The 25,172-nt window shown below is 47.6% G+C and overlaps 1 protein-coding gene across 10 annotated transcripts in view; it reads right to left on the minus strand.

Annotated features, from left to right (window-relative positions):
* The window catches only part of pcdh15b (protocadherin-related 15b), a 1,235,959-nt gene that overhangs the window by 497,190 nt on the left and 713,597 nt on the right, over positions 1 to 25,172 (minus strand). For all 10 annotated transcript variants that reach the window (XM_085994900.1, XM_085994899.1, XM_085994897.1 and 7 more), the window contains one exon: positions 11,861 to 12,166. In XM_085994900.1, the coding sequence (XP_085851026.1) occupies positions 11,861 to 12,166 (306 nt within the window). The remainder of the gene's footprint in view (positions 1 to 11,860; positions 12,167 to 25,172) is intronic.

Below are 25,172 nucleotides of genomic sequence, written 5' to 3' on the forward strand. Positions count from 1 at the left end.
AACGCACTTAGACCTATTAGAATTATTATTTACTGTGGCCACGTTTGATTTAAACCGTTGATTTCTCTGACTGCCACTTTTGTTTTTTTCCTTCCTATCTTTTGCTTTTATCCCTGTTTCCCTTTCCTCTGTCTCCCTGCTCAGGTTCCCAACCCCCTGCCATTTTAGTTTAAACTCCCCCGAACAGTGCTAGCAAACCTCCCCGCAAGGATATTTGTCCCGCTCTGGTTCAGGTGCAACCCGTCCGACTTGTACAAGTCCCACTTTTCACAGAAGCAGGCCCAGTGATCCAGGAAACTAAAGCCCTCCCTCCTGCACCAACTCTTTAGCCACGCATTCATCTGCTCTATCCTCCTATTCCTACACTCACTAGCACGTGGCACCGGGAGTAATCCAGAGATTACAACCTTTGAGGTCCTGCTCTTTAATCTGCTACCTAGCTCCCTAAATTCTTGCTGCAGGACCTCATCCCTCTTCCTACCCATGTCATTGGTCCCAATGTGACCCACGACCTCTGACTGTTCACCCTCCCCCTTCAGAATGCCCTGAAGCCGTTCAGTGACATCCTTGACCCTGGCACCAGGGAGGCAACAAACCATCCTGGAGTCACGTCTACAGCCACAGAAACGCCTATCTGTACCCCTTACGATAGAATCCCCTACCACTATTGCTCTCCCACTCTTTTTCCTCCCTTCCTGAGCAGCAGAAGCACCCCTGGTGCCAGGAAGTTGGCTGCTGCTGCCTTCCTCTGGTAAGTCATCCCCCTCAACAGTATCCAAATCGGTATACCTGTTTGAGAGAGGGATGGCCACAGGGGTCCCCTGCACTACCTGCCTGTGTCTACTGCTCTGCCTGATGGTCACCCATTTCCCTTCTGCCTGTGCAGCCCTTACCTGCGGTGTGACCAACTCACTAAATGTGTTATCCACGACCCTCTCAGCATCGTGAATGCTCCAAAGCCCATCCATCCGCAGCTCCAGTGCCGCAATGCGGTCTGCTAGTAGTCGCAGCTGGATGCATTTCTGGCACACGTGGTCATCAGGGACACCGGCAGTGTCCCTGAATTCCCACATAGATCAAGAGGAGCATAACACAGGGCTGGGCTCTCCTGGCATGACTTACCCTTTAATTAATTTAAATTAATTCACTATCACCAATTAAAGATAACTCTAAGGCGCTTGTATGGTTTACCAACAGTCCCTGCTACACCAGAAAAGACCTTAGTAACTATAAACTACAGAGTTAAAGTTTAAAAAAGAGAAATACTCACCAACCAATCACTTACCTGCTCCCTGGTGACGTCACACTCTGATTACTTTTTACCTCTCTCCCCGCTGCTGAGTTGGTCGGGCCTCGCCTCGCTCCTCCTTTTATACTCGGCCTCGGTGCTCTCCTGGTCTGAACTGGTCGGGCCTCGCCTCGCTCCTCCTTTTATACCCAGCCTCGGTGCTCTCCTGGTCCGATCTGGTCGGGCCTCACCTCGCTCCTCCTTTTAACTGCCGCCTCGGTGCTCTCCTGGTCCGATCTGGTCGGGCCTCGCCTCGCTCCTCCTTTTATACTCGGCCTCGGTGCTCTCCTGGTCTGAACTGGTCGGGCCTCGCCTCGCTCCTCCTTTTATACTCGGCCTCGGTGCTCTCCTGGTCCGATCTGGTCGGGCCTCACCTCGCTCCTCCTTTTATACCCAGCCTCGGTGCTCTCCTGGTCCGATCTGGTCGGGCCTCGCCTCGCTCCTCCTTTTAACTGCCGCCTCGGTGCTCTCCTGGTCCGATCTGGTCGGGCCTCGCCTCGCTCCTCCTTTTATACTGCCGCCTCGGTGCTCTCCTGGTCCGATCTGGTCGGGCCTCGCCTCGCTCCTCCTTTTATACTGCCGCCTCGGTGCTCTCCTGGTCCGATCTGGTCGGGCCTCGCCTCGCTCCTCCTTTTGTACTCCGCCTCAGTGCTCTCCTGGTCCGATCTGGTCGGGCCTCGCCTCGCTCCTCCTTTTATACTGCCGCCTCGGTGCTCTCCTGGTCCGATCTGGTCGGGCCTCGCCTCGCTCCTCCTTTTATACTGCCGCCTCGGTGCTCTCCTGGTCCGATCATTCAATGAGATCATGGCTGATCATCCAAATTCAGTACCCTGTCCCTGCCTTCTCCCCATATCCCTTGATCCCTTTAACCTTAAGAAATATATCCAACTCTTTCTTGAATATACTTAATGAACTGGCCTCCACCGCCCTCTGTGGCAGAGAATTCCACAGGTTCACCACTCTCTGGGTGAAGAACTAGATGCAGGAAGGATGTTTCTGATGGCCGGGGAGTCCAGAACCAGGGGTCATAGTCTAAGGATGAGGGGTAAGCCATTTAGGACTGAAATGAGGAGGAATTTCTTCACCCAGAGAGTGGTGAACCTGTGGAATTCTCTGCCACAGAGGGCGGTGGAGGCCAGTTCATTAAATATATTCAAGAAAGAGTTGGATATATTTCTTAAGGCTAAAGGGATCAAGGGATATGGGGAGAAGGCAGGGACAGGGTACTAAATTTGAATGATCAGCCATGCTCTCATTGAATGGCGGAGCAGGCTCGAAGGGCCGAATGGCCTACTCCTGCTCCTATCTTCTATGTTTTCTATGTCTATGTAATATATATCAATGATTTGGATGAGGGAACCAAATGTAATATTTCCAAGTTTGCTGACGACACGAAACTAGGTGGGGTTGTGAGTTGTGAGGAGGATGCAAAGTGGCTTCAAGGTGATTTAGACAAGTTGAGTGAGTGGGCAAATACATGGCAGATGCAGTATAACGTGGATAAATGTGAAGTTATCCACTTCGATAGAAAATAAAAAAGGCAGAGTATTATTTAAATGGTGATAGATTGGGAAATGTTGATGTACAAATGGATCTGGGTGTCCTTGTACACCAGTCACTGAAAACAAACATGCAGGTGCAGCAGGCGGTTAAGAAGGCAAATGCTATGTTGGCCTTCGTAGCGAGAGGGTTCGAGTACAGGAACAAGGATGTCTTGCTGCAGTTGTACAGGGCCTTGGTGAGACCACACCTTGAGTATTATGTGCAGTTTTGGTCACCTTATCTGAGGAAGGATGTTCTTGCCCTGGAGGGAGTGCAGTGAAGATTCACCAGGCTGATACCTGGGATGGCAGGAATGACGTATGAGGAGAGATTGGGTCGATTGGGCGTATACTCGCTGGAGTTTAGAAGAATGAGGGGATCTCATTGAAACTTATAAAATTCTAACAGGATTAAACAGATTAAATGCAGGAAGGATGTTCCCGATGGCCGGGGAGTCCAGAACTAGGGGTCACAGTCTAAGGATAATGGGTAAGCCATTTAGGACAGAGATGAGGAGGAATTTCTTCACCCAGATAGTGGTGAACCTGTGGAATTCTCTACCACAGAAGGCAGCTGAGGCCAATTCATTAAATATATTCAAGAAGGAGTTAGATATATTTCTTAAGGCTAAAGGGATCAAGGGATATGGGGAGAAGGCAGGGACAGGGTACTGAACTTGGATGATCAGCCATGATCTCATTGAATGGTGGAGCAGGCTCGAGGGGTCGAATGGCCTACTCCTGCTCCTATCTTCTATGTTTCTATGTATTTGCTAGAGTTTAGAAGAATGAGAGGGGATCTCATTGAAACGTATAAAATTCTGACAGGGCTAGACAGACTGGATGCAGGGAGGATGTTTCCCCTGGCTGGGGGGTCTAGAACGAGGAGTCACAGTTTCAGGATACGGGGTAGGTCATTTAGGACTGAGATGAGGAGAAATTTCTTCACTCAGAGGTTGGTGATCCTGTGGAATTCTCTATCACAGAAGGTTGTGGAGGCCAAATCACTGAATATATTTACAAAGGAGATAGATAGATTTCTAGACACAAAAGGCATCAAGGGGTATGGGGAGAGAGCGGGAATATGGTATTGAGATAGAGGATCAGCCATGATCATATTGAATGGCGGAGCAGGCTCGAAGCGCCGAATGGCCTACTCCTGCTCCTATTTTTCTATGTTTCTATGTTTCTAACACCACCAAAAGCAGATTAGCTCGTCTTTTATCTCATTGCTATTTGTGGGATCTTGCTGTGTGCAAATTGGCTGCCATGTTAGCCTGCAAAACAGTGACTACGGTTACAATATAATTCATTGATTGTGATGTGCTTTGAGATGTCCTGACAAGTTAATTCTTTCCTTCTCTTCGAATAGCATAAAAGAATTCAAGAAGCGAACAGGAAGCAAATTTTCTTACATTCACTAATTTTAAATGAAAGTAGACTTAAATTTAAAGCAATGATTGCTCCTCTACACGGAGGTCTCCTTTTTCTGATAAAATTACATTACACACTGTAAAGGGACCTTGATCTTGCAGGTGGTTGTACTAACCCTGACTTGAGAATACATGATGGTGATACTGAGTGCCTGAAATAGCAGAATATTCCTTTGCCTCTGTTGACAAGTACAAAACGTTACAAAAATGAAAAGAAAACACACATTTCAAACACACACCCAGGAAGAAGATATCATTGCAAGAAAAATGCCACACAGGCTTTAAATGATAAGCTCTCAAAATCAAAAATCTAAATTTCACACACAATAACAGATGGTCAGATGTAAATTAGAAGATTTGGGCTACTCCTGCACACACAACACTAAAACCAGCAAGGGACCTGTACACATCTGTAAATCATCTCAACCATCTGTTATTTTGCAAAACCTGTATAAGAGCACTTTTTTCACCTCTCCTTGCTTCCACTAAATAAAAATAGTCAGGTTGTGTCCGTATGAGTTCACTACGCAGGTGAGGAGATTGTTAATTAAGAAAAGTGGCCACGTGATATTGTGGCAACATTTGATTTGCTTGTTTCATAAAGATCAGATTGTTTCTGATCAAAAGATCGAATTTCTTTGTTTCTTTGATTTAATTAGCAGATTTGGTGTGACCATAATGGGCCAGAAATTCGGGTCCCCACGGGTGAGTACGCGCTGGGTGAGTACGCACGGGTACTCACGCGTAGGGCCAACGAAAGTGCCGGTTTCGTGCATGCATTGCACATGCGCGGGAAATTGGAACTTCCATTCCCTTGAAAGAAGGGGTTCACAGGTCGAACGCGTGCGCCGGAGAGGCAGCGCGTAAGCCTGGAACTTCCGTTTTATTTTTACAGGTTTCTCCGGGAGGGTAAGTCTCCAGCAGCTACGCTTTTAAAAAGCAGTCGCAAGACCTGCTTTTAACAAGGTAAGTGGTGAATTAAGTAAAATTAAAACATTTTTTCCACAGGTTTATTATTTTTAAATACTTTAAAGAAAGGTAAGTTTATTTTTAGCCCCATTAAAAACTGTAATGAATTTTTTCAAAAATTTAAATTATTCTTTAAAATCGTTATTTTATGTAATTTATATAGTTATTTTAAAAATGTGATTTAAAAAAAAATTTATTTGAAGTTTTAGTTATGTTTTGGGGCCAATCTCTATTTTATAGATTTGACAGGCAGTTGGAGGAGGCCCAGGATCGGAATCCCACGCGGGCCAACAGCACAAGGGCCGGCGCGCTAGGTAAGTGCAGGTCGGGGGCTTGCACCCGCGGGAAGCCCCCGACCCGAATTTCTGGCCCATTGTCCTCTACAATCAAAGAGCATGTTGACACTGTTTTGTCTAGGTTCACACGTGAAGAATGACCACTTGACCAAGGTAGCAGTAGGTTGCTGATGCCCATGAAACCACAGCCCAGCGAGAGACAGTACCTTCAGCAAATGATGGAGAGAATTTGAAGAAAATGGATGCTACACTATTTGAAGCATCACTGTTCACCACTGCAAGCAGACATTTGAAAAATAACTATGCGACATACAAAATCCTTGATTCCTTGGCTGCTGAAACATAATTAGAAGGACCCAACTTAAAACAAATACAGAATTTGGTACAAGGTGAGAAAGAGCTAACAACCAGCTAAAAGAGAATAGATATCATTTGGACATAAACCTTAGCAGCGAACCATGGAATTGGTAAAAACCTGGAAGCTCTGTCAGAAACCAGTCCACAAAAACTAAAGGTTTTTAATACATTTTAACCTGCAAAGGAGTTAAAAATGCAAGGATGCTTTTTGAACAAATAGCTGAAGAGAAAGCTACCGTATGGCCGTTTGAGGATCCCTTTAAATAACGTGACAAACTCATATCAAAAATATGATCAGCATTGCAAACAATGGGCTCCAGAAAAGAACTACTCTTGGGCAAATGTATACTCCGATTAAGGAGAGAAAAGGCATGTGCTCAGTGTCTACTGTCCACTCTCACTGTCCACATATTGTCAGTGCTACAACCGATAGAAAAGAAAGCTGAAACCTATGCGATCCATATATAGTCAGTGGCAGGCAGCAGAATTGGGTAGAAGAATATTCATTGTGGATAATTTTAAAAATCATTATTCCTGAAATCTGGCAAGTAATTGAAATCTGTGCATAGTTATCCAATTTAATTTTCAATTAAATAAATTAAACTGTGGTATATTGTATGGTGTCAAACAATAACAGTTCGTGACATGAAATAGAAATTGGATTCAAAATGTTGGTGTGATTTCTTATGTTATATTCCGAATTAGTTTTGAATTAACTCAAGGGGCTGGATTTTCTCAGCCCCGAGGAGGCGGGTATGGGGGCGGGACTGCCGGGAAAGTTGTAGAATTTGGGGGCGGGTGGCAAACCCGCCCCCAACCCGCCTCCGTGCCCTCTTGCCAGGAGGCGGGAAGCCGTCCTGCCCCAGGTCCCGTCTCCTTGGAGGCGGGAAGGGATTAAAGCCTATTAACTGCCCGTTAACAGGTAGTAAATAGGATTATCCCCATTTTTTGTGCTGAAGTGCGGGCTTCCCGACCTGGGGGATCCCCGCCGGGGTGTAGGAGGCGAGTAGGAGGTCTGAGGGGGTCGGAGGGGGTCTGTAAGTGTGATGTAGAGGAGAGTGATGAGTGCATTTTGGATCCGAGAAAGACAAATTGGAATATTTTCTTAACGGTGTGAGAGTCGGAGCTGTGGAACAGCAAAGGGGTTTAAGTGTCCATGTTCACAGATCATTTAAAGCTAGTGCACAGGTATAAAAAGAAATCAAAAAGGCTAATGGAATGTTAGCACTTATCTCAAGGGACTGGAATACAAAAGTGAGCAAGTGATGCTTCAGTTATACAGAGCCTTGGTCAGACCACATCTGGAGCACCGCGTTCAGTTTCTCAGGAAGGATGTATTGGCCTTGGAGGAAATACAGCGCAGATTCACCAGAATGATATTAGGACTTAGAGGGTTAAAATATGAGGGCAGATTGCATAAACCTGGTTTGTATTCCCTTGAGTTTAGAAGGTTGAGGAGTGATTTAATCAAAGTCTTTAAAATGATAAAGGGATTTGATAGGGAGATATAAACTTATTTCCTCTGATGCAGGAAACCAGAGCTAGACCATTTAAGAGTGAAATTAGGAAGCACGTTTTCAAACAAAAGGTGGTGGAAATCTGGAATTCTCTCCCTCAAGAGATGGATGCTGGGCCAATTGAGATCGACAGATTTTTATTAGGTAAGGGTATCCAGGGATATGGATCAAAGGTGGATAAAATGGAGTTGAAGTACATATCAGCCATGATCTAATTCAATGGTGGAACAGGTATGAGGGTTGAATTGCCTACTCCTGTTCCTATGTTTGGAAGTGCAGGTTTAATTTTAATGCAGTTAAACACAATTTTAATTTGACTGTATAGTTCCCACCATTTAAAGCGGGCACACTGGTGTTAACATGATTTGCCTGCTACAAGAAGTGGTTGGTAAATTGTGAGAAAACGTATTGGAGTAAATGCTGCGTGTTTTTTATTATAATACTTTTAGCTAATTGATTCAAAAGCATTTAAAAAGGCCAATTAAATAGTTAAAACTGATACCATTAATCATTGTGTGTATTGTGCCACATACTTCAATATCACAACAGTGATAACCACCGTTAGCTCCGCCGCCGCCCAAAATAGCCGGCGCGCTTAATGCGTTATAAGCAGCACCTCTGTAGTTGATGTAAGTGGAAATGACAAATGGTTGGCACCATTTGCCTATTATAGGTGGCTGCCCTTGATAAGCGTAGATGGTGTAAGTGGTGGGGACTGTAGTACATTCATTGTCAAATCGAAACTGAAGATAAGCAAAGGTAATAAATGATGTACTACAGGCAGAAATTGATGAATGCTAAGCCAGAAACCTTTTAGCTCAAGTGATCGAAGGGTTGAATCTGAACAAGAGAAATGTAAATTCTCACCCTCAGGTTGTTTGACAGTTAAGTCTGGCTCTCTCATCTTGCTTTGTCATTTTTCAGCTTTATTATTGGCTGGAGCAGCTTAAAGGAATGTGTGAATTATGTAGCATTGGAGAGGAGAGAGAATAAGGTGAAAATAAAGAGAGAGACAACAAATCAAACAGATCACACTAAGCTAGAAGTGACTGTTTTATGGTCAAGAATTATTTGAGTGTTGGTTATGCTGTTTAAGCTCATGAAACCGCAAGTTTACTGCTGTTCTTCAGGGCAAGATGCTGTCTGCTGTAATAATTATATAAGAGGCAGTCAATGAAGCATAAACTGCAGTAATAATGTTCAGCATCTGTTTAAAGTGCTAAGCATTCACTATAGAATTTGAAATAGTGAATGCCAGAACAGTATTGCTCTTTCCTGATGAATTTCACACCGGGAATGGATCATAGGAGGCAGTAAAAGCCTCTTAAAGTTGAGGGAAAGAAAGGACCATCACCTTATTGGACATGAAAGAAAGTCAGCCTGGGCAAACTTTTCATTGTTTACTGCTTCTCCATGCAAATCCATATGGGAAAGTTAACCAGTGCAGCACTGCCCCGAGATAGCCAGGGCAATTAACGATTTGCATGATTGGGAATACTGGGAATAATGGGAATGTGTAGAGAAAAGGTGGAATTCTGAAGTGCTGCTGCAAATGTGTGTGTAGAGCAAGAATTCCACAAAGGATGTTTGGACAAAGAGTCCAGCAGAGTGAAACCATTTCAAAGAAAAAATCCAGTATGCTACACAAGCTGTGTTGATCACTGGCACTGTTGGTGTGCTATGTACTTTCGGTATATCAATGCTATTCTTCAATTAGCATGACAACAAGTATGAAGAGTGCCACACTGGCAATGGAACCAGGCAATACAAACCCTGTACCCCATTCAAGGAGGTCACAATTTAAATCATTGGCAGGGAGAGCACAGAAGAAGTGAGGAATATGAAGCTGGAGCCTGTTCCCAAGCTCATGCCTACTTTCATGTTCAGGTCAAGTCAAATAATCCGACTGAGCAACAGTCACACGTACATGCACTGAACTTGAATAATATCACGAATAAAACCATGCAATGACTTGTAGTCTTGCAGTCTTGTTAACTGAGCCAGAAACTTGACATTGTTCTCTCGTTTGACAGAAATAGAGTAACAGAGTGAATCAACACAGTGCCTCTGAGCAAGTCTATACCTCACAGTACCCAGTGCCACAATCAGCAACTCATCCAAGCATCAGCATAGGTACACCCCCCCAGAGGATGTAGATGAGGAGGGGGTCACAAGGGGAAGATGACCAAGCAGCGATGGCTACACAAGCACAGGCATTTAGTAAGCAGAAGTGTAGCATGGTTACTGGCTCTGCTGTAGCACCTGGGGATTCAGGTCTCACAAGACTTGCTTACAAGTTGAGATTACTTCTGAGCAGGATCACCTACATGAGTCTCTTATCTCTATGGAAAACACATTTCAAACACTTAGGAGGACCTTGGAGGAATCCATTAGCTGGATCTGTATAGTCATGGACGAATATGTATCTACAATGCTGTCTGCCATGAAGCATGTGACACCTTTAGTGCAGACCGCAATTTCTAGATATAGGACTCCACACTAATCAAGATTGTAACTCTGTCCTCTCGTAGATTAGCTCTCAGTAAAGCAATTCTCAGGAATACTCACCCTACTGCTATAGAAGCCTTGGTGGCCAATGTCAAAGATGCACTATTTGCCTGCTTCAACAAACTTGGAGAACAGATACAGACAACCTTGAAAGAGATTCGTAGACTTCACAGGTGCTCAATGTTCTGTTCAATAGACACACTGAGAGGATGCTCTCCAGCAGTGGCACACATATAATAGTCAAGGATCATACTATTGGTTGTTAGGACATGCTACATCTGGGCTATCAAGCAATGCTGCACAAGTGACAATACATGTGCCAGAACGCATGTAGGACTAGGCAGCCAGAACTGCACGGGACATGGCTGACTCAAACGCACACCCTCGGAGTCTACAGTACGTGGCGGTCTAATGTCACCGCCGGCAGTGAAACTCAACATCCAACCAGCCTGCCTACTCCTCTCACTGGGGAATCACTGAGAAGCAGCAGTAGGCTATGTGTTTCATACCACGTTCAAACAACAAGCACAAAAGGAAAGCATCTTGTGTAATCAATGAACAACATTCACTGGATGCAAGACAGTAGAAAGAAAAACACAGCACTTGAACTGAATATTGCGCTGACTATATACTGCTGCTTAAAATAAAGAAGGGCCACACCAAAAGATGGGAATAAATAGCATGTGAGGATCAGAGGAGGAAAGTGTGGAAGGAGCTGGTATGGGAGAGGAAAATATTCATGTGTGAATTCATGTGTATTTTTAAAAAAAAACAGGCCAGCTCTGTTACTTTTGGGAGCCATCTCGGATTAGTACCTACCGCACCAATCTTCCTTCCTGCACTGGTGATTCTGCAGTTACTTTTCCATTATCATTCTCAACCACCTGCTCTGCAACAGCTTTGTATGCTGTTGCTCTTTCTCTATGATGAGGCCTTTGTGCAGTGAAGCGCGCAGCATGCAGCAGACAACTATCATACTTAAACCCTTGAAAACACTGTACTGTATGGCTCCCAGATTAGTAGCATGTGCTTTACTGTACCTGTACTTTGTTCTGTCTGTGGTTGTCGCAAAGGTGCCATAACCCATGATGTGCAGAGGGTAATCTTGGTTTCCTGGAAGCTAAGCTTATTTGGTAGCATTCTTGCCTCTGAGTCTGAAAGTTGTGGACTCAAGCTACACTCCCAGACCTAAATACATAATCTAGGCTGATACTTCAGTGCAATGCTGAGAGAGCGCTGCATTGTTGGAGGTGATCACTATCAAGTGAGGCATTAAACCAAGCCCGTTTGTCTGTTCTAGTGGTTTAGGTAGCATTAAAGATTCCACGACACAATTCAAAGTATCGCAAGGATTTCTCCTGGCCAGTATTCTTCTCTCAACTAACACCACCAAAATCAGATTGGTCACTCCTCTCCATGCTTACTGTCAAAAATGGCACTCACGTTTGCCTACATACAACAGTGACTGCATTTCAAAGTAATACACTCTATGTGAAGCACCTTTGTGATAAGGCACAATATAAATGAAAGTTTTTTTGTTCCTCCCTTGCATCCCCTTTGAATAATGGTGGCACCGAGGATTGCTTCAAAATCACGGCTCATGGGGATGAAGACATTTACCTGCATTATTCTGTGCTGGTGGTTGCAAGGGGAGGAGTGAGGTCATTGGATTGGAAGCAGAGAAGTTGGATGCAGTCAGGCTGGGAGTGGAGAGGCTGGGTCCAGAATCATCCTGGGGTACATGTGAATATGGCTGCTACGTTTGTTATGATTTTTACTGTTGACTGGTCAGGATACTTTGATTACAATAGCAGTCACCTATTAACATGTTAATGGTTCATTCAGAGATATTACCAGCAGTAGCTTGTAGCCTTATGCTTTTCGTGTAAAACTATTTACAAGACTATAAATGTAGTGCATTCATAGTGAACATTAGTTTTGTTTGGCTTACCTGTAACTGTAGAATAACCATTCCAGCTGCATTGTTTTCTGGCACAGAAACTACGTAGGTGGATTGTGAAAATACAGGACTGTTATCATCAACATCAAGGACTCTGATTGGTACCGTCAAGGTTGAGTGACGAGGGTCCACTGCTCCATCTGAAGCCTCTACAAGCAGATCATATTTATCTTCTGTTTCTCGGTCCAATGACGTCATTGTGTAAATACTACCATTTGATGTTATTCTGAAAAGGTTATTGAAGTTTGCCAAACTGTAGTGAATTTGCCCATTAATACCGGCATCTGGATCAGTGGCCTGAGAAGAAGTAACATTAAGTATTATAATGTAGCACGCAGTTTACACAAGCCATTTCAAAATGTACTATTCACATTTAACAATATATTAATGTGTCATATTTAAATTCTTGTTCTTAAAAGGATTACCTATTCACATTATGAATCCAGGTAAGTTAAAGCATGAATGTAAAACATATTCAAAGCAAAATCACTTCCCTATTCTTTACAAAGGCACTCTAAATATGCAAGTTATGGAAAGCCACATTCCTTAGCATTTTTTTGTATTCAGTAAGTGAAGGGATTGCAGAGCAGGGAATGGAGCCATTTCTATTTTGGCTAAATCATCATAAAAGCACTTAAAGGGCAGGTAGAACAGGCCCAGACACTGACAAAAGCTCTACCCTGCTTCAACATTAGAAGAGCAAACCTACTGTGCCAATGCTAAAGTTACTACATTGCTTTCTACAGCCATCCTTGTAATCTCTGTGAGTGAGATTATTGATTTATGCAGTTAATTTCATTTTTGCAATTTGATTGTGCTAAATGAATTAGCCTTCACACTCATTTCAGGTCTGTGCATCTTTACTCAGTGCACTTCTGTGAGTTTGGGTATGTGTGTTAACAACTAATGTACAGTTAGCACCCGCAGCTACTGGCTAAATTCAGACAAGGCCAGAACCTTGAAATGGTTTGGGCCTCCTGATGCCGGCTTCAGACAGGTGGTGTAGCCACTCTGCCCACTTTGTGCCCATGTCTGGCGGAAGTCAGAAGTCCTCCCCAGTTTGTATTATGTGCAACAATTCAGCAAAGGTAGAACCAGAAATAAAATATCGATATCTACAAAGAGAAGAATTATATTTGAGTTCAATATCCCTTTTTGGATCTGTGCATGAAGCTAGCCAAATGGGTGAGGGAAGGGTCTGGAAAGTCCCGGTGTAGGTGAAATGTAAAGGTATCTGGCCACTTAAATATAGGGCATCAAAAAACATTACACCCTTTAGAAAGATTTTAAACAAATTTCAACCCATTGGCAGTCTCTGCCAAAGCTGAAGTGGTGAAAAAGTGTCTGGCAAAAATGAAGTGAAAGGAAACTATAATGTGGGGACACAAACAAGGGTTGCCTCCTCTCTCGGGTGGACGTAAAAGATCTCACGGCATAATTCAAAGAACAATCAGCACTTAAAAAAAAGTGCTGTAAACAAAGCGACAAAATATTCAAAGTCTGTTCCCTTTTAAGAATTACATTGCACATGGAGTTTTCCCTTGTATCCATTCAAAGTCAGCATGGTAAGGAACGAATGCAATCCTGATGCAAAAACTGAAAAATGTGTCAGATATTCATTTAAATATTTTGTATACATTCTGTGGTCTTATTGAAGCGATGGCACAAATGTGTACAGACACCCTGGCACACATGATCTAGCCAGAAAATAGCAGACAAAAGGAAATTGGGTGCAAAACCCGACGAACACCCGCCTACCCAATTTTTTTAATTCCTGATATCCGCTCTACATCTGTACACGAGGCCAGATGACCCAAAAATCTACCTTCATAGCTTGTGTATAATGCATATGAGATAATTAAATGAAAGGCTCTCAACATGGATATATGACATTACTGCATCTCTTATTCCTCTCAAGCAAACAAGGCCATGTAATTTGTAGCCTCCATTATAACTTTGACAATATTAGAAAAGAATGATCGAGTTTCAGTGGAAGGCACAGATAGTGAAATGGTGGCCATTAATTGAGGTAAAATTTTCAAGCCTGTGGTAATTTGGTCTAGGTTGACAGATATTGATCGTAAAGTCACATTGCTGTGGTCCATATTACAAATAATTCTCTTGGTATTTTGCTTAATATTCACAAGAGTGGATCTAGTAACTATAGCAAGAAGACTATCCTCAGCACGAAATCTGCATCTTGATTACAGTATTTCTGGGTCACGGAATCCATAATTTCCCAAGCTGGAAACTCAAGTCGGGTGAAGCATGTATGGAATACCGAAAGGGAGTGATTTCATGACCCCCTGAATAAACGTACTCTGTTTGGGGCAGTGTCATTAGTGAGCTATTATTCAACACCTGCCTTGGGATATTGGTCAACTACTACGTAGAAATATATGTATAGCATCAGGCTATTAATGCTCAACATGCAGAAGCTAAAGTATGGGACCAGTAGCATCGTGTTTATGTTACAAAAGCAAAATACTGCAGATGCTGGAAATCTGAAATAAAAACAGAAAATGTTAGAAATGATCAGCAGATCAGGCAGCATCGGTGGAGAGAGAAACAGAGTTAACGTTTCAGGTCGATGACCCTTCATGTTTATGTTACTGAACTAGTAATCCAGAGGACTGGACTAATGATCCGGAGACGTGAGTTCAAATCCCACCAGGGCAGCTGGGGAATTAAATTCAGTTAATTAAATAAATTTGGAATAAAAAGCGTGAAACTATTGGATTGTCGTAAAAATCCATCTGGTTCACTGATGTCATTTAGGGAAGGAAATCTGCCGTCTTTACCTGGTCTGGCCTATATGTGACTCCAGATCCACAGGAATGTGGTTGACTCTTAACTGCCCTATGAAATGGTCCAGCAAGTCACTCAGTTGTAAAAAACTGCTACGAATAAGAAAAAAACTGGACGGACAATCCAGCATCGACCTTGGCACCGGCTATGGACATGACAATGGAATACCCAGCCCAGTCGACCCTGCAAAGTCCTCCTCACCAAAATTGGGAGAGCTGTCCCACAGACTAGTCAAAGAACAGTCTGACATCGTCATACTCACAGAATCATTCCTTTCAGCCAATGTCCCAAACTCCTCCATCACCATCCCTGGGTATGTCCTGTCCCACCGGCAGGACAGACCCACCAGGGGTGGCGGCACAGTGGTATACAGTCGGGAAGGAGTGGCCCTGGGAGTCCTCAACATTGACTCCGGCCCCCGTGAAGTCTCATGGCTTCAGGTCAAGCATGGGCAAGGAAATCTCCTGCTGATTATCACCTACCGCCCTCCCTCAGCTGATGAATCAGTACTCCTCCGTGTTGAACACCTCTTGGAAGAAGCACGGAGAGTAGCAAGGGCACAGAATGTACTCTGGGTGGGGGACATCAATGTCCATCACAAAGAGTGGCTCAGTAGCACCACTACTGAATGAGCTGGCTGAGTCCTGAAGGACATAACTGCCAGTCTGGGCCTGCAACAGGTGGTGAGAGAACCAACACGAGGGAAAAACCTATTTGACCTTGTCCTCACCAATCTACTTATTGCAGATGTATCTGTCCATGACAGCATTGGTAGCAGTGACCACCACACAGTCATTGTGGAGACGAAGTCCCATCTTCACACTGAGGGCACCCTCCATTATGTTGTGTGGCACTACCACCGTGCTAAATGGGATAGATTCAGAACAGATCCAGCAGCTCAAAACTAGGCATCTATGAGACGCTGTGGACCATCAGCAGCAGCAGCAGAATTGTATTCCACCACAATCTATAACCTCATGGCCCAGCATATCCCTCACTCTACCATTGCCACCAAGCCAGACGACCAACCCTGGTTCAATAAGGAGTGTAGAAGAACATGCCAGAAGCAGCACCAGGCGTACCTAAAAATGAGGTGCCAACTTGGGAAAGCTGCAACACAGGACTACATGCATGCTAAAAAGCGGAAGCAGCATGCTATAGACAAAGCTAAGTGATCCCACAATCAACGGATTAGATCAAAACTCTGCAGCCCTGCCACATCCAGTTGTGAATGGTGGTGGACCATTAAACAACTAACGAGAGGAGGAGGCTCCATGAATATCCCCATCCTCGATGATGGCGGAGCCCAGCATGTGAGTGCAAAAGACAAAGCTGAAGTGTTTGCAACCATCTTCAGCCAGAAGTGCCGAGTGGACGATCCATACCGGCCTCCTCCTGAGGTCCCCACCATCACAGAAGCCAGTCTTCAGCTGATTCGATTCACTCCACGTGATATCAAGAAACGGCTGAGCGCACTGGATACAGCAACGGCTATGGGGCCCTGACAACATCCCATCTGTTGTGCAGAAGACTTGTGCTCCAGAACTAGCCGCGCCTCTAGCCAAGCTGTTCCAGTACAGCTATAACACTGGCATCTAGCCGACAATGTGGAAAACTGCCCAGGTATGTCCTGTCCATAAAAAGCAGAACAAATTCAATCCAGCCAATTACCGCCCCATCAATCTACTTTCAATCATCAGCAAAGTGATGGAAGGTGTCATCGACAGTGCTATCAAGCAGCAATTACTCACCAATAACAGCTTCAGCTGCTTCATCAATGACCTTCCATCCAATATAAGGTTAGAAATGGGAATGCTCGCTGATGACTCAACGGTGTTTAATGCCATTCGCAACTTTTCAGATAACGAAGCAGTCCATGCTCGCATGCAACAAGACCTGGATGACATTCAGGCTTGGGCTGATAAATAGCAGGTAACATTCGCGCCACACAAGTGCCAGGTAATGACTATCTCCAACAAGTGAGTGTCTAACCAACCGCAACTTGACATTCAACGGCATTACCATCGCCGAATCCCCCACCATCAATACCCTGGGGGTTACCATTGACCAGAAACTTAACTGGACCAGCCACATAAATACTGTGGTAACAAGAGCAGGTCAGAGGTTTGGTATTCTGTGGCGAGTGTATCATCTCCTGACTCCCCAAAGCCTTTCCACCATCTACAAGGCACAAGTCAGGAGTGTGATGGAATACTCTCCACTTGCCTGGATGGGTGCAGCTCCAACAACACTCAAGAAGCTCGATACCATCCAAGGCAAAGCAGCCTGCTTGATTGGCATACCTTCCACCACCTTAAACATTCAGAGGGAAAAATTCAGTTGGTAGCGCCACCCGTTAGCGCCTTAAGAGGGCGGTAAGTGGGGCGCAAACCAACTAGCGCACGGACACGGCGATATCTGCTCCTCTCACGAAATTAACCGGACATTTTGCGGCAGCGTTAAACAATACCGCCCGATCTCCTGCGCACGCAGATCTTGACGTCATTCGAGCGTGCAACGCCCTTGGGGCACCCCGGACCGGAAATTCAGTGGCGCCCCCCTCCATTCCGCCTGGCACGACCAACGACAGGTTGACTGGAACGCTTTGCAGTCGCTGTGGGGGCGCTATTTAAAGGGGGCCTCTTCCTGGCTTTTGTGTGGTAGCCATTTTTGCACCACTTGTTCTGAGAGAGAGATATAGATTTGGAGAGAGAGAAAGAGAGAAAGAGAGAGACTTCTGCATTCAGTCAACGCTGTCTGAGGTAGTTTTGGCTTCTGACCATAACTTTGCAGGTACTTTGCTTTTTGACCGTCATAACTTTGATTGCCCAGATACTATGGGGGCTACAATGGATGGGAACATTGTCCTTCTCCATCACATTCAGAGGGCACAGAGACACATAGAGAGAGTGGCAATCATGGCCAGACAGAGGAGGGCCAACAGGCATCGGTACAGGAGACCTTACCCTCCCAGGGTTTTTCGCCAACAGTTCTCATACATTAACAAGTTTGAGGAGCAGTGTTTGCAAAGGCTGCAATTCAGCAAGGAGGTGGTCACTGAGCGCTGCCACCTGCTTCAGCCAGATCTGCAGCCTCAACTGAGGAGCAGGACGTCTCTGTTGGTGGCAGTGAAGATAACAGTGGCTCTCAACTTTTATGCCACCGGCTCCTTTCAATCCGCTACTGGGGACGTCGCCAATATCTCCCAGTTCGCGGTGCATTGCTGCATCCATCAGGTCACAAATGCCCTCTTTAAAAGGAGACGAGAGTACATCTCTTTCCCCATGACCCCGGACAAGCAGCAAGAACGCGCAGTGGGCTTTGCTCGGATAGCGGGTTTCCCCATGGTGCAGGGCGCCATTGACTGCACCCATGTGGCTTTGTGGGCGCCGCAAGAGAATGCCGAGGATTTCTGCAACCAAAAGGGCTTCCATTCCTTAAACGTTCAGTTGGTCTCTGACCACAGACAGCTGATACTCGCTGTCAATGCCCACTTTCCAGGCAGCAACCACGATGCCTTTATCCTGCGCCAGACTTCTGTGGCAGACCTTTTCGAGGCACCGCTTCACCCAGGAGGTTGGCTTCTCGGGGACAAGGGATATCCTCTGTGCACCTGGCTGATGACCCCGCTCCGTTCGCCCAGCAACCCTGCTGAGCTACGATACAACGAGAGCCATCAAGCTACCAGGAACATTGCTGAGCACACAATCGGCGTGCTCAAGCAACGGTTCCGCTGTCTGGACCATTCTGGAGTCCTCCAGTACTCGCCTGAGCGAGTCTCCCACTTTGTTGTTGTGTGCTGCATGCTGCATAACCTGGCAATCCTCAGGACCCAGCCAATGTCACCAGACATTGGAGCAGCAGCAGAGGAGGTGGAGGAGGAGGAGGATGAACATCAGCAGCACCAAGGCGGGAGGGAGGCACAAAGTGGAAGGGCCGTCCGTCAAAGGCTCATAGGAAGTCGCTTCTCGGCCCCCTCCGAGGGAACGGCTTCTGCCATTCAAACAACCTGAATGAAACCATCCCGCAACACCTAAGCCGGTCAAGACAATAATGAGTGCAAAGACCAAACATGCACATTTTGAATACAGACACTTCTTTATTTCCCAAACTGTGTCTCATTTCCGCATGACAAAGTAATAAAAGAAACACCAAAAAAAAGTCATTCACATAACTGGCTCTCACAACCTGGAGACAATGTCCAAAACAGTAACAAAAATTTGACCACAACCCTCAGCCTTCAATTAAACAATGAAACACATTTTGCGACACCTCCTACTTTTTGACCTTCGAGGGTGATCTGCCTCCCTTGCGAAATTGCCCCCTTCCCACCCTGCAGCTCCTCCGTGATGGTCCGGCTTCCTCTTCCTCCTCGCCTTCAGCTTCACTCCCAATGGCAGCTTGAGGGCCCGTCTCCTCACCTGGTGAATCACCATCTGAAAGCGCAAGGCTGGGGGAAGGCTGTTGAGTGTCAGAAACTGAGACTGCAGATGCCCTTGAGGGACAGCCTGGACCAGCTCTGGGCCTGGAGTGCCCGGCTGCTGACTGCACCAACTCTGCATGGGCGGCAGCAGTCTGTCCTACAGGTGATGGCAACTGCAGTGGAGAAGTGACAGTGTTGGCAGCAGGAATGCTGTCATCTTGAGCGAGGACAGCAACTCCCTGCTCGACCGACACACTGGCACTCAGACGGGGCAGCACCTCAGCATGCGGAGCAATCTGCTGGAGCACAGATTGCTGGCCTGCTGTGGCGCGGTGAGAGCCCCGGGGAAATCTGCCCAATCCAGCGAGGGTGGCAACAGTCAGTGCTCGCGTGGCCTCAATCTGTGTCTGCATGAGAAGACCAGCCACTGACTGCATTGCAGCATTTGGCATTTGCGTGGCAGCCGCCTGTGCAGTGATTCAATGGATTCGGGCATCCTTGCCACTGCAGCCATGAGCTAAGTGTGCCTTTGCTCCGCCTGGGCGCTCATTTCAGCGAGGACCCGCTCCTCGTCTGCGTTTAGTGCAGCAGGACTCCAGGCCATACTCTCCACCCGGGGAGAAGGCCCCCGAGCTTCCCTAACCCCCTCGCGTTGCTGCAGCCCGCTGGGTCCTGGAGCTTCACCCTCATCAGACCATTCCCCCCCCAGCTCCCCTCCACGGAAGTCGTGTCCCCAATATGGGCATGGGCTGCCTCGGCAGAGGGTTGCGCTGATGGTCCGGCTTCCTCTTCCTCCTCGCCTTCAGCTTCACTCCCAATGGCAGCTTGAGGGCCCGTCTCCTCACCTGGTGAATCATCATCTGAAAGCAGGGAGGTACAAGAGTGGCTTTAGCGTGAGGACAGGGTGGCAGCAAGGGAGACATGACTGCAGCAATGTACTGATTTGGATTGAAAGTGTCAAAGGCTGCTGTTGTGAGGAACAAGTGGAAGGAGAGAGGACAGAAAGGTGATGACCTTACCATTGCTGTCCAGAACGGGGTCTCCAGTGGTGACAGGACCAATCACCCAGCTTGCCACAATCCTGTGGACGCGCTGCTCAAGATCGCTGAGGGCTTGAAGGTGAGGCCACCCTCCACCGGCCCGTTGCTGCTGTCTCCTATTATGAGCCAGCTTGGCCTGCAAGAAAAAGGACGGCGTCTGAGCAAATATGCAGCCATGATCTTGCCTGAAATGCCTCCCATGGTTGAATAGCCCTTACTGTATGCAAAGTGTGGAATGTGCGTGTGTGTTTCATGAAAGGGCCATAGTTGTTGGATGAGTGCTGGGCATTGAGGCTTTCAAAACCCTCTGGCCATAAAGTGAGGTGGAGATGGAGGGATGAAGAGGTTTTGAAAAAAGGCACTCACCCTGACGACCCGTGTGAGGTCGTTGAACTTTTTCCTGCATTGCACAGGGGTCCTAGGCACCATGCTGCTTGAGGTCACTCTGAGCCACCTCCCTCCACGCTTTCCTGTATTCGCTTGGCAAAGGCCTCCTGCCACTCTCTCGGTACAGTAGAGATCTTCTGCGCTCCACTGCGCCAACCAGAGCATCCAAGGCACGCTCGCTGAAGCGCTGTGCTCACTCCCTGGCCCTCTCCATGGTCCTTGGCTGGAAGATGTCGCCACAGGTCTGTCCAGGCCGAGACTCAAGGCTCCAGTGAGCAGGGCATGGCTGCAGAGCAAGATCGACCCTTCCCTTTAAGAACTGACCAGCGCCAGTGTGTCTGTGTTCAATCGCTAACTGACAGCACCTGCGCTGCGCCCGCCCTCTGAGGTAGCGCCTCACTCCTCGGGCTTAGCGCCTTAAGAGAGTTGTGTAGTGCCTGATTTAGCGCTCCAATCACCTCCAGGGGCGAGAGAGGCGAATTTTGCAGTCAGCGGCGATAATTTGCACCGGGCACTAAACTTTGCGCCCGGCCGATATTCGCGCCTCAAAATGAGCGATACCGAATTTCTCCCCCTCACTCCCTCCACCACTGGCGTACCGTGCCTTCAGTGTGTACCATCTACAAGATGCACTGCAGCAACTCACCAAGGCTTCTTCGGCAGCATCTCCCAAACCCGCGACCTCTTCGACCTAGAAGGACAAGGGCAGCAGGAGCATGGGAACATCATCACCTCTAAGTTCCCCTCCAAGTCACACACCATCCGACTTGGAAGTATATCACCGTTCCTTCATCGTCGCTGTGTCAAAAACCTGGAACTCCCTCCCTAACAGCACTGTGGGAGTACCTGCACCACATGGACTGCAGCGGTTCAAGAAGGCGACTCACCATCACCTACTCAAGGGCAACTAGGGATGGGCAATGATATACCTATCAATTCGTCCAATAAAAAGCGACGAGTTAGGAACGTAACTAAAGGTTTTTATTGACTAAATAACAGAGCCCACCCTCGTGGGTGATCGGGTCCAACAAGGAGGAATACCAGCCAGTCGACTACCTTTATACCTGGGCAGGTAGGTGGAGCCATGGGCGGAGTCGGAGGTGGTCAGCCCAGGTATAACAGCGCGACAAGAGGCGACCTCGTATCGTGATACAACAGTGATAACGGTGATAACAATACAACAGTGATAACTATAGTGTAACGATAAAAGTGGTTTACCACATTCACCCCTTGTTTAGATTTGAGTCCGGCGGGGTGAAGTGTACTACCAGTTCTGGTATGTCAGTCTGTCCGGAGGCCTCGTAAGCCTCTCCGATCGTCGCAGCGGCGGTGCTGCATTATCCGGTGTTAGTGCTGGTGTCTGCGTGGTCGGCGAAGGCTCGTGGGGTTCCGGCATGCCGTCTACCTGGGCTGGAATTGGGGGGGTGGTGGGGGGGGGTAAAGGTGGTGTCTCCGGAGTGCCCGAGGGTGCGAGGTCTCGTAAGGAGACAGTGTCCTCCCGCCCGTCTGGGTAAGCCACGTAGGCGTACTGGGGGTTGGCGTGCAGGAGGTTCACCCTTTCGACCAGGGGGTCTGTTTTATGGGCCAGATGGTCATGGTGACGTTATCTAGGTAGGGGAATGTGGCCTGCAGTCCGTTCTGGTCAACCATCCGGTCCATCTCCCTTTGGAAGACCGAGACCCCGTTGGTGACACCGAAGGGGACCCTAAGGAAGTGGTATAGGCGCCCATTCGCCTCGAAGGCGGTGTACTGGCGGTCCTCGGGGTGGATAGGGAGTTGGTGGTAGGCCGACTTAAGGTCGATGGTCGAGAATACGCGGTATTGTGCAATCTGATTGACCATGTCAGATATGCGGGGAAGGGGGTATGCGTCCAGCTGGGTGTATCTGTTTATGGTCTGGCTGTAGTCGATGACCAGGCGATTTTTATCGCCGGTCTTAACGACCACGACCTGGGCACGCCAGGGGCTGTTGCTCCCCTCGATGATGCCCTCCTTCAGGAGACGCTGCACCTCAGAGCTAATGAAAGCTCTGTCCCCAGCGCTGTACCGCCTGCTCTTGGTAGCGACGGGTTTGCAGTCGGGGGTGAGGTTAGCGAACAGGGAAGGTGGCGGCACCTTTAGGGTGGATAGGCTGCAGGTGTTACGCGGTGGGTGGTTTAACCTTCGCTGGTTGTCGACTGTGAGTGGGGGGAGGGGTCCACCGTATGCTAGGGTTACACTTTGGAGGTGGGATTGGAAGTCCAGCCCTAGTAGGACGGCAGCGCAGAGCTGGGGGAGGACGAGGAGTTTAAAGTTTTTATACTCTGTACCCTTAACCGACAAGGTCACAGCACAGTAGCCGCTAATGTCCGTGGCGTGGGACCTCGATGCCATCGAGATTCGGTTGCGCGTTGGCAGGACAGGGAGGGAGTAGTGGCTCACCGTGTCTGGGTGGATGAAGCTCTCCGTGCTTCCGCTGTCGAACAGGCAGGTCGTGGCGTGGCCGTTTACTTTGATGTCCATCATCGACTTGGACAGGTGGTGTGGGCGGGCTTGATCCAGAGTGACGGAGGCTAGCGTGTAGGTAAGCGAGTCGTTGTCGTCTGCGGGCGAGGCGGTCGTCGGGTCCGGGGGCCCGGTGGCAGTCGGGCGTGGTGGGTAAAATGGCGTCTCCCACGAGGTAGGACAAAATGGCGGAGAAGATGGCTGCCCCCATAACTCACATGAGGCACTATTGGGGTCGGTTGCCTTGATCAAAGATGGCCGCCCCCATGACTCACGTGTGGGGATACTGGCCTCAGTTGCCGTGAAAGAAGATGGCCGCCCCCACAGTTCGCATGAGGCACTGCTGGCCTCTGAAGATCCGCTCCTGCAGGCCTTAGAGAAATGGCCTTTCTTCCTGCAGGTTGTGCAGGTAGAGTTCCTGGCTGGGCAGCGCGACCTCGGGTGCTTCTCCTGGCCGCAAAAGAAGCAGCCGGCGGCCCGATCGCGGGTGCCCGATGTCGGAGCCGGTACCGGGGGTGGCGGGCCCGGTCGGGTCCGGGACGCCGACGCTGAGGTAGGTCCCGGGGGCGGCGCTGCGAAGGGTATTGCGGTAGGGGTCGGGCCCGAGTCCCAGGGTCGCGAGCAGTACCTGGAAAACGCCTCCTGGTCCTGATGGGCCACCTCCAGGGAGAGAGCGAGGGCTTCAGCTTTGTCCAGGTCGAGGTCTTTAGCTTCAAGCAGTCTTTGCCGTGAGTAGTCGGACCGTAGGCCTTTCACAAAGGCATCGCGGATATTATCTTCCGTATTTTCAACAGCCGTCACCGCTTTAAAGTCACAGTTCCTGCCGAGTGCTCTTAGCGCCCGTAAAAATTCAGCTACAGACTCTCCTGGCTGTTGCGGGCGGGATCTTAGGAGGTGCCTGGTGTACATGTAATTTACCGGGCTGCGGTACTGCTGTTTCAGTAGGTTGATAGCGGCCTCGTACGTAGTCGTGTCCTGTATGAGTGCGTATACTCTCGGGCTCGCTTGGGCGTTCAGAAGTCTTAGTTTGGATCTCTGCGGGGCGCCGGATTCTTCCAGGTAGGATTCGAAGCAGTCCAGCCAGTGTTTGAAGTTGAGGGCTGCGTTTGCTGCCTGTGGGTTTAGATCCAGGTACGGTGGTTTGAGGGCTTGCAGCCAAGCCGGCTGGTGTGGCTGTGCTTCTGGGAGGGCTTCTGGCTGGCCAGTAGTAGACATCTTTAAAATTTAGTCAATAAAATTGATATACCTATCAATTCGTCCAATAAAAAGCGACGAGTTAGGAACGTAACTAAAGGTTTTTATTGACTAAATAACAGAGCCCACCCTCGTGGGTGATCGGGTCCAACAAGGAGGAATACCAGCCAGTCGACTACCTTTATACCTGGGCAGGTAGGTGGAGCCATGGGCGGAGTTGGAGGTGGTCAGCCCAGGTATAACAGCGCGACAAGAGGCGACCTCGTATCGTGATACAACAGTGATAACGGTGATAACAATACAACAGTGATAACTATAGTGTAACGATAAAAGTGGTTTACCACAGGCAATAAATGCTGGTCTTGCCAGCAATGCCCACTGTTATGTATTGTGTGTTCTATTGTGTGTTCTCCTCCCACCTGTGGTGGCGCTGTCACAGGAGATAAATGGTTGGGTGTTCTCTGTTAAGTTTAGCTCTCTTTGTTCGGAACTTTCCAGAACTTCCTTTCCTTCCAATAAAGCACTTCATGTTTGAATCTCTGAGTTCTGAGTCCTAAATTGTGTCTAGGTAGAAAGGTACTGACACAACAAGTGGCAACGAGGAGCGGATGAATCTGCGTACGTTACGGGTGTAGTGAGTAAACAGAAATTTTAATTTGAAATGTGAGATGGCTACTATATTAGGAAACATCGGTGATTTTGATGAAAATGTGGAGCAATGGAGCGCATATGCGGAACGTTTTGACTATTTTGTATTGGCGAATGCGGTGGCAAATGAAAAGGTCGTGCCTACCTTTTTGAGTGTAATCGGGCCGAAGACATTCAATTTACTTCGCAGCCTCATGCAGCCAGATAAGCCAGGAACTGAAACATATAAGCAACTCGTGGAAATTCTTGGAGCACATTTTTCACCAAAACCTCTGGTTATTGCTGAGAGATTTCGATTTCACAAATGGAATCAAGAGGA

Source organism: Somniosus microcephalus, chromosome 8, assembly GCF_052327205.1.
Source record: "Somniosus microcephalus isolate GS21.2 chromosome 8, FLI_Smic_1.0, whole genome shotgun sequence".
Classification (NCBI taxonomy): Eukaryota; Metazoa; Chordata; class Chondrichthyes; order Squaliformes; family Somniosidae; genus Somniosus; species Somniosus microcephalus.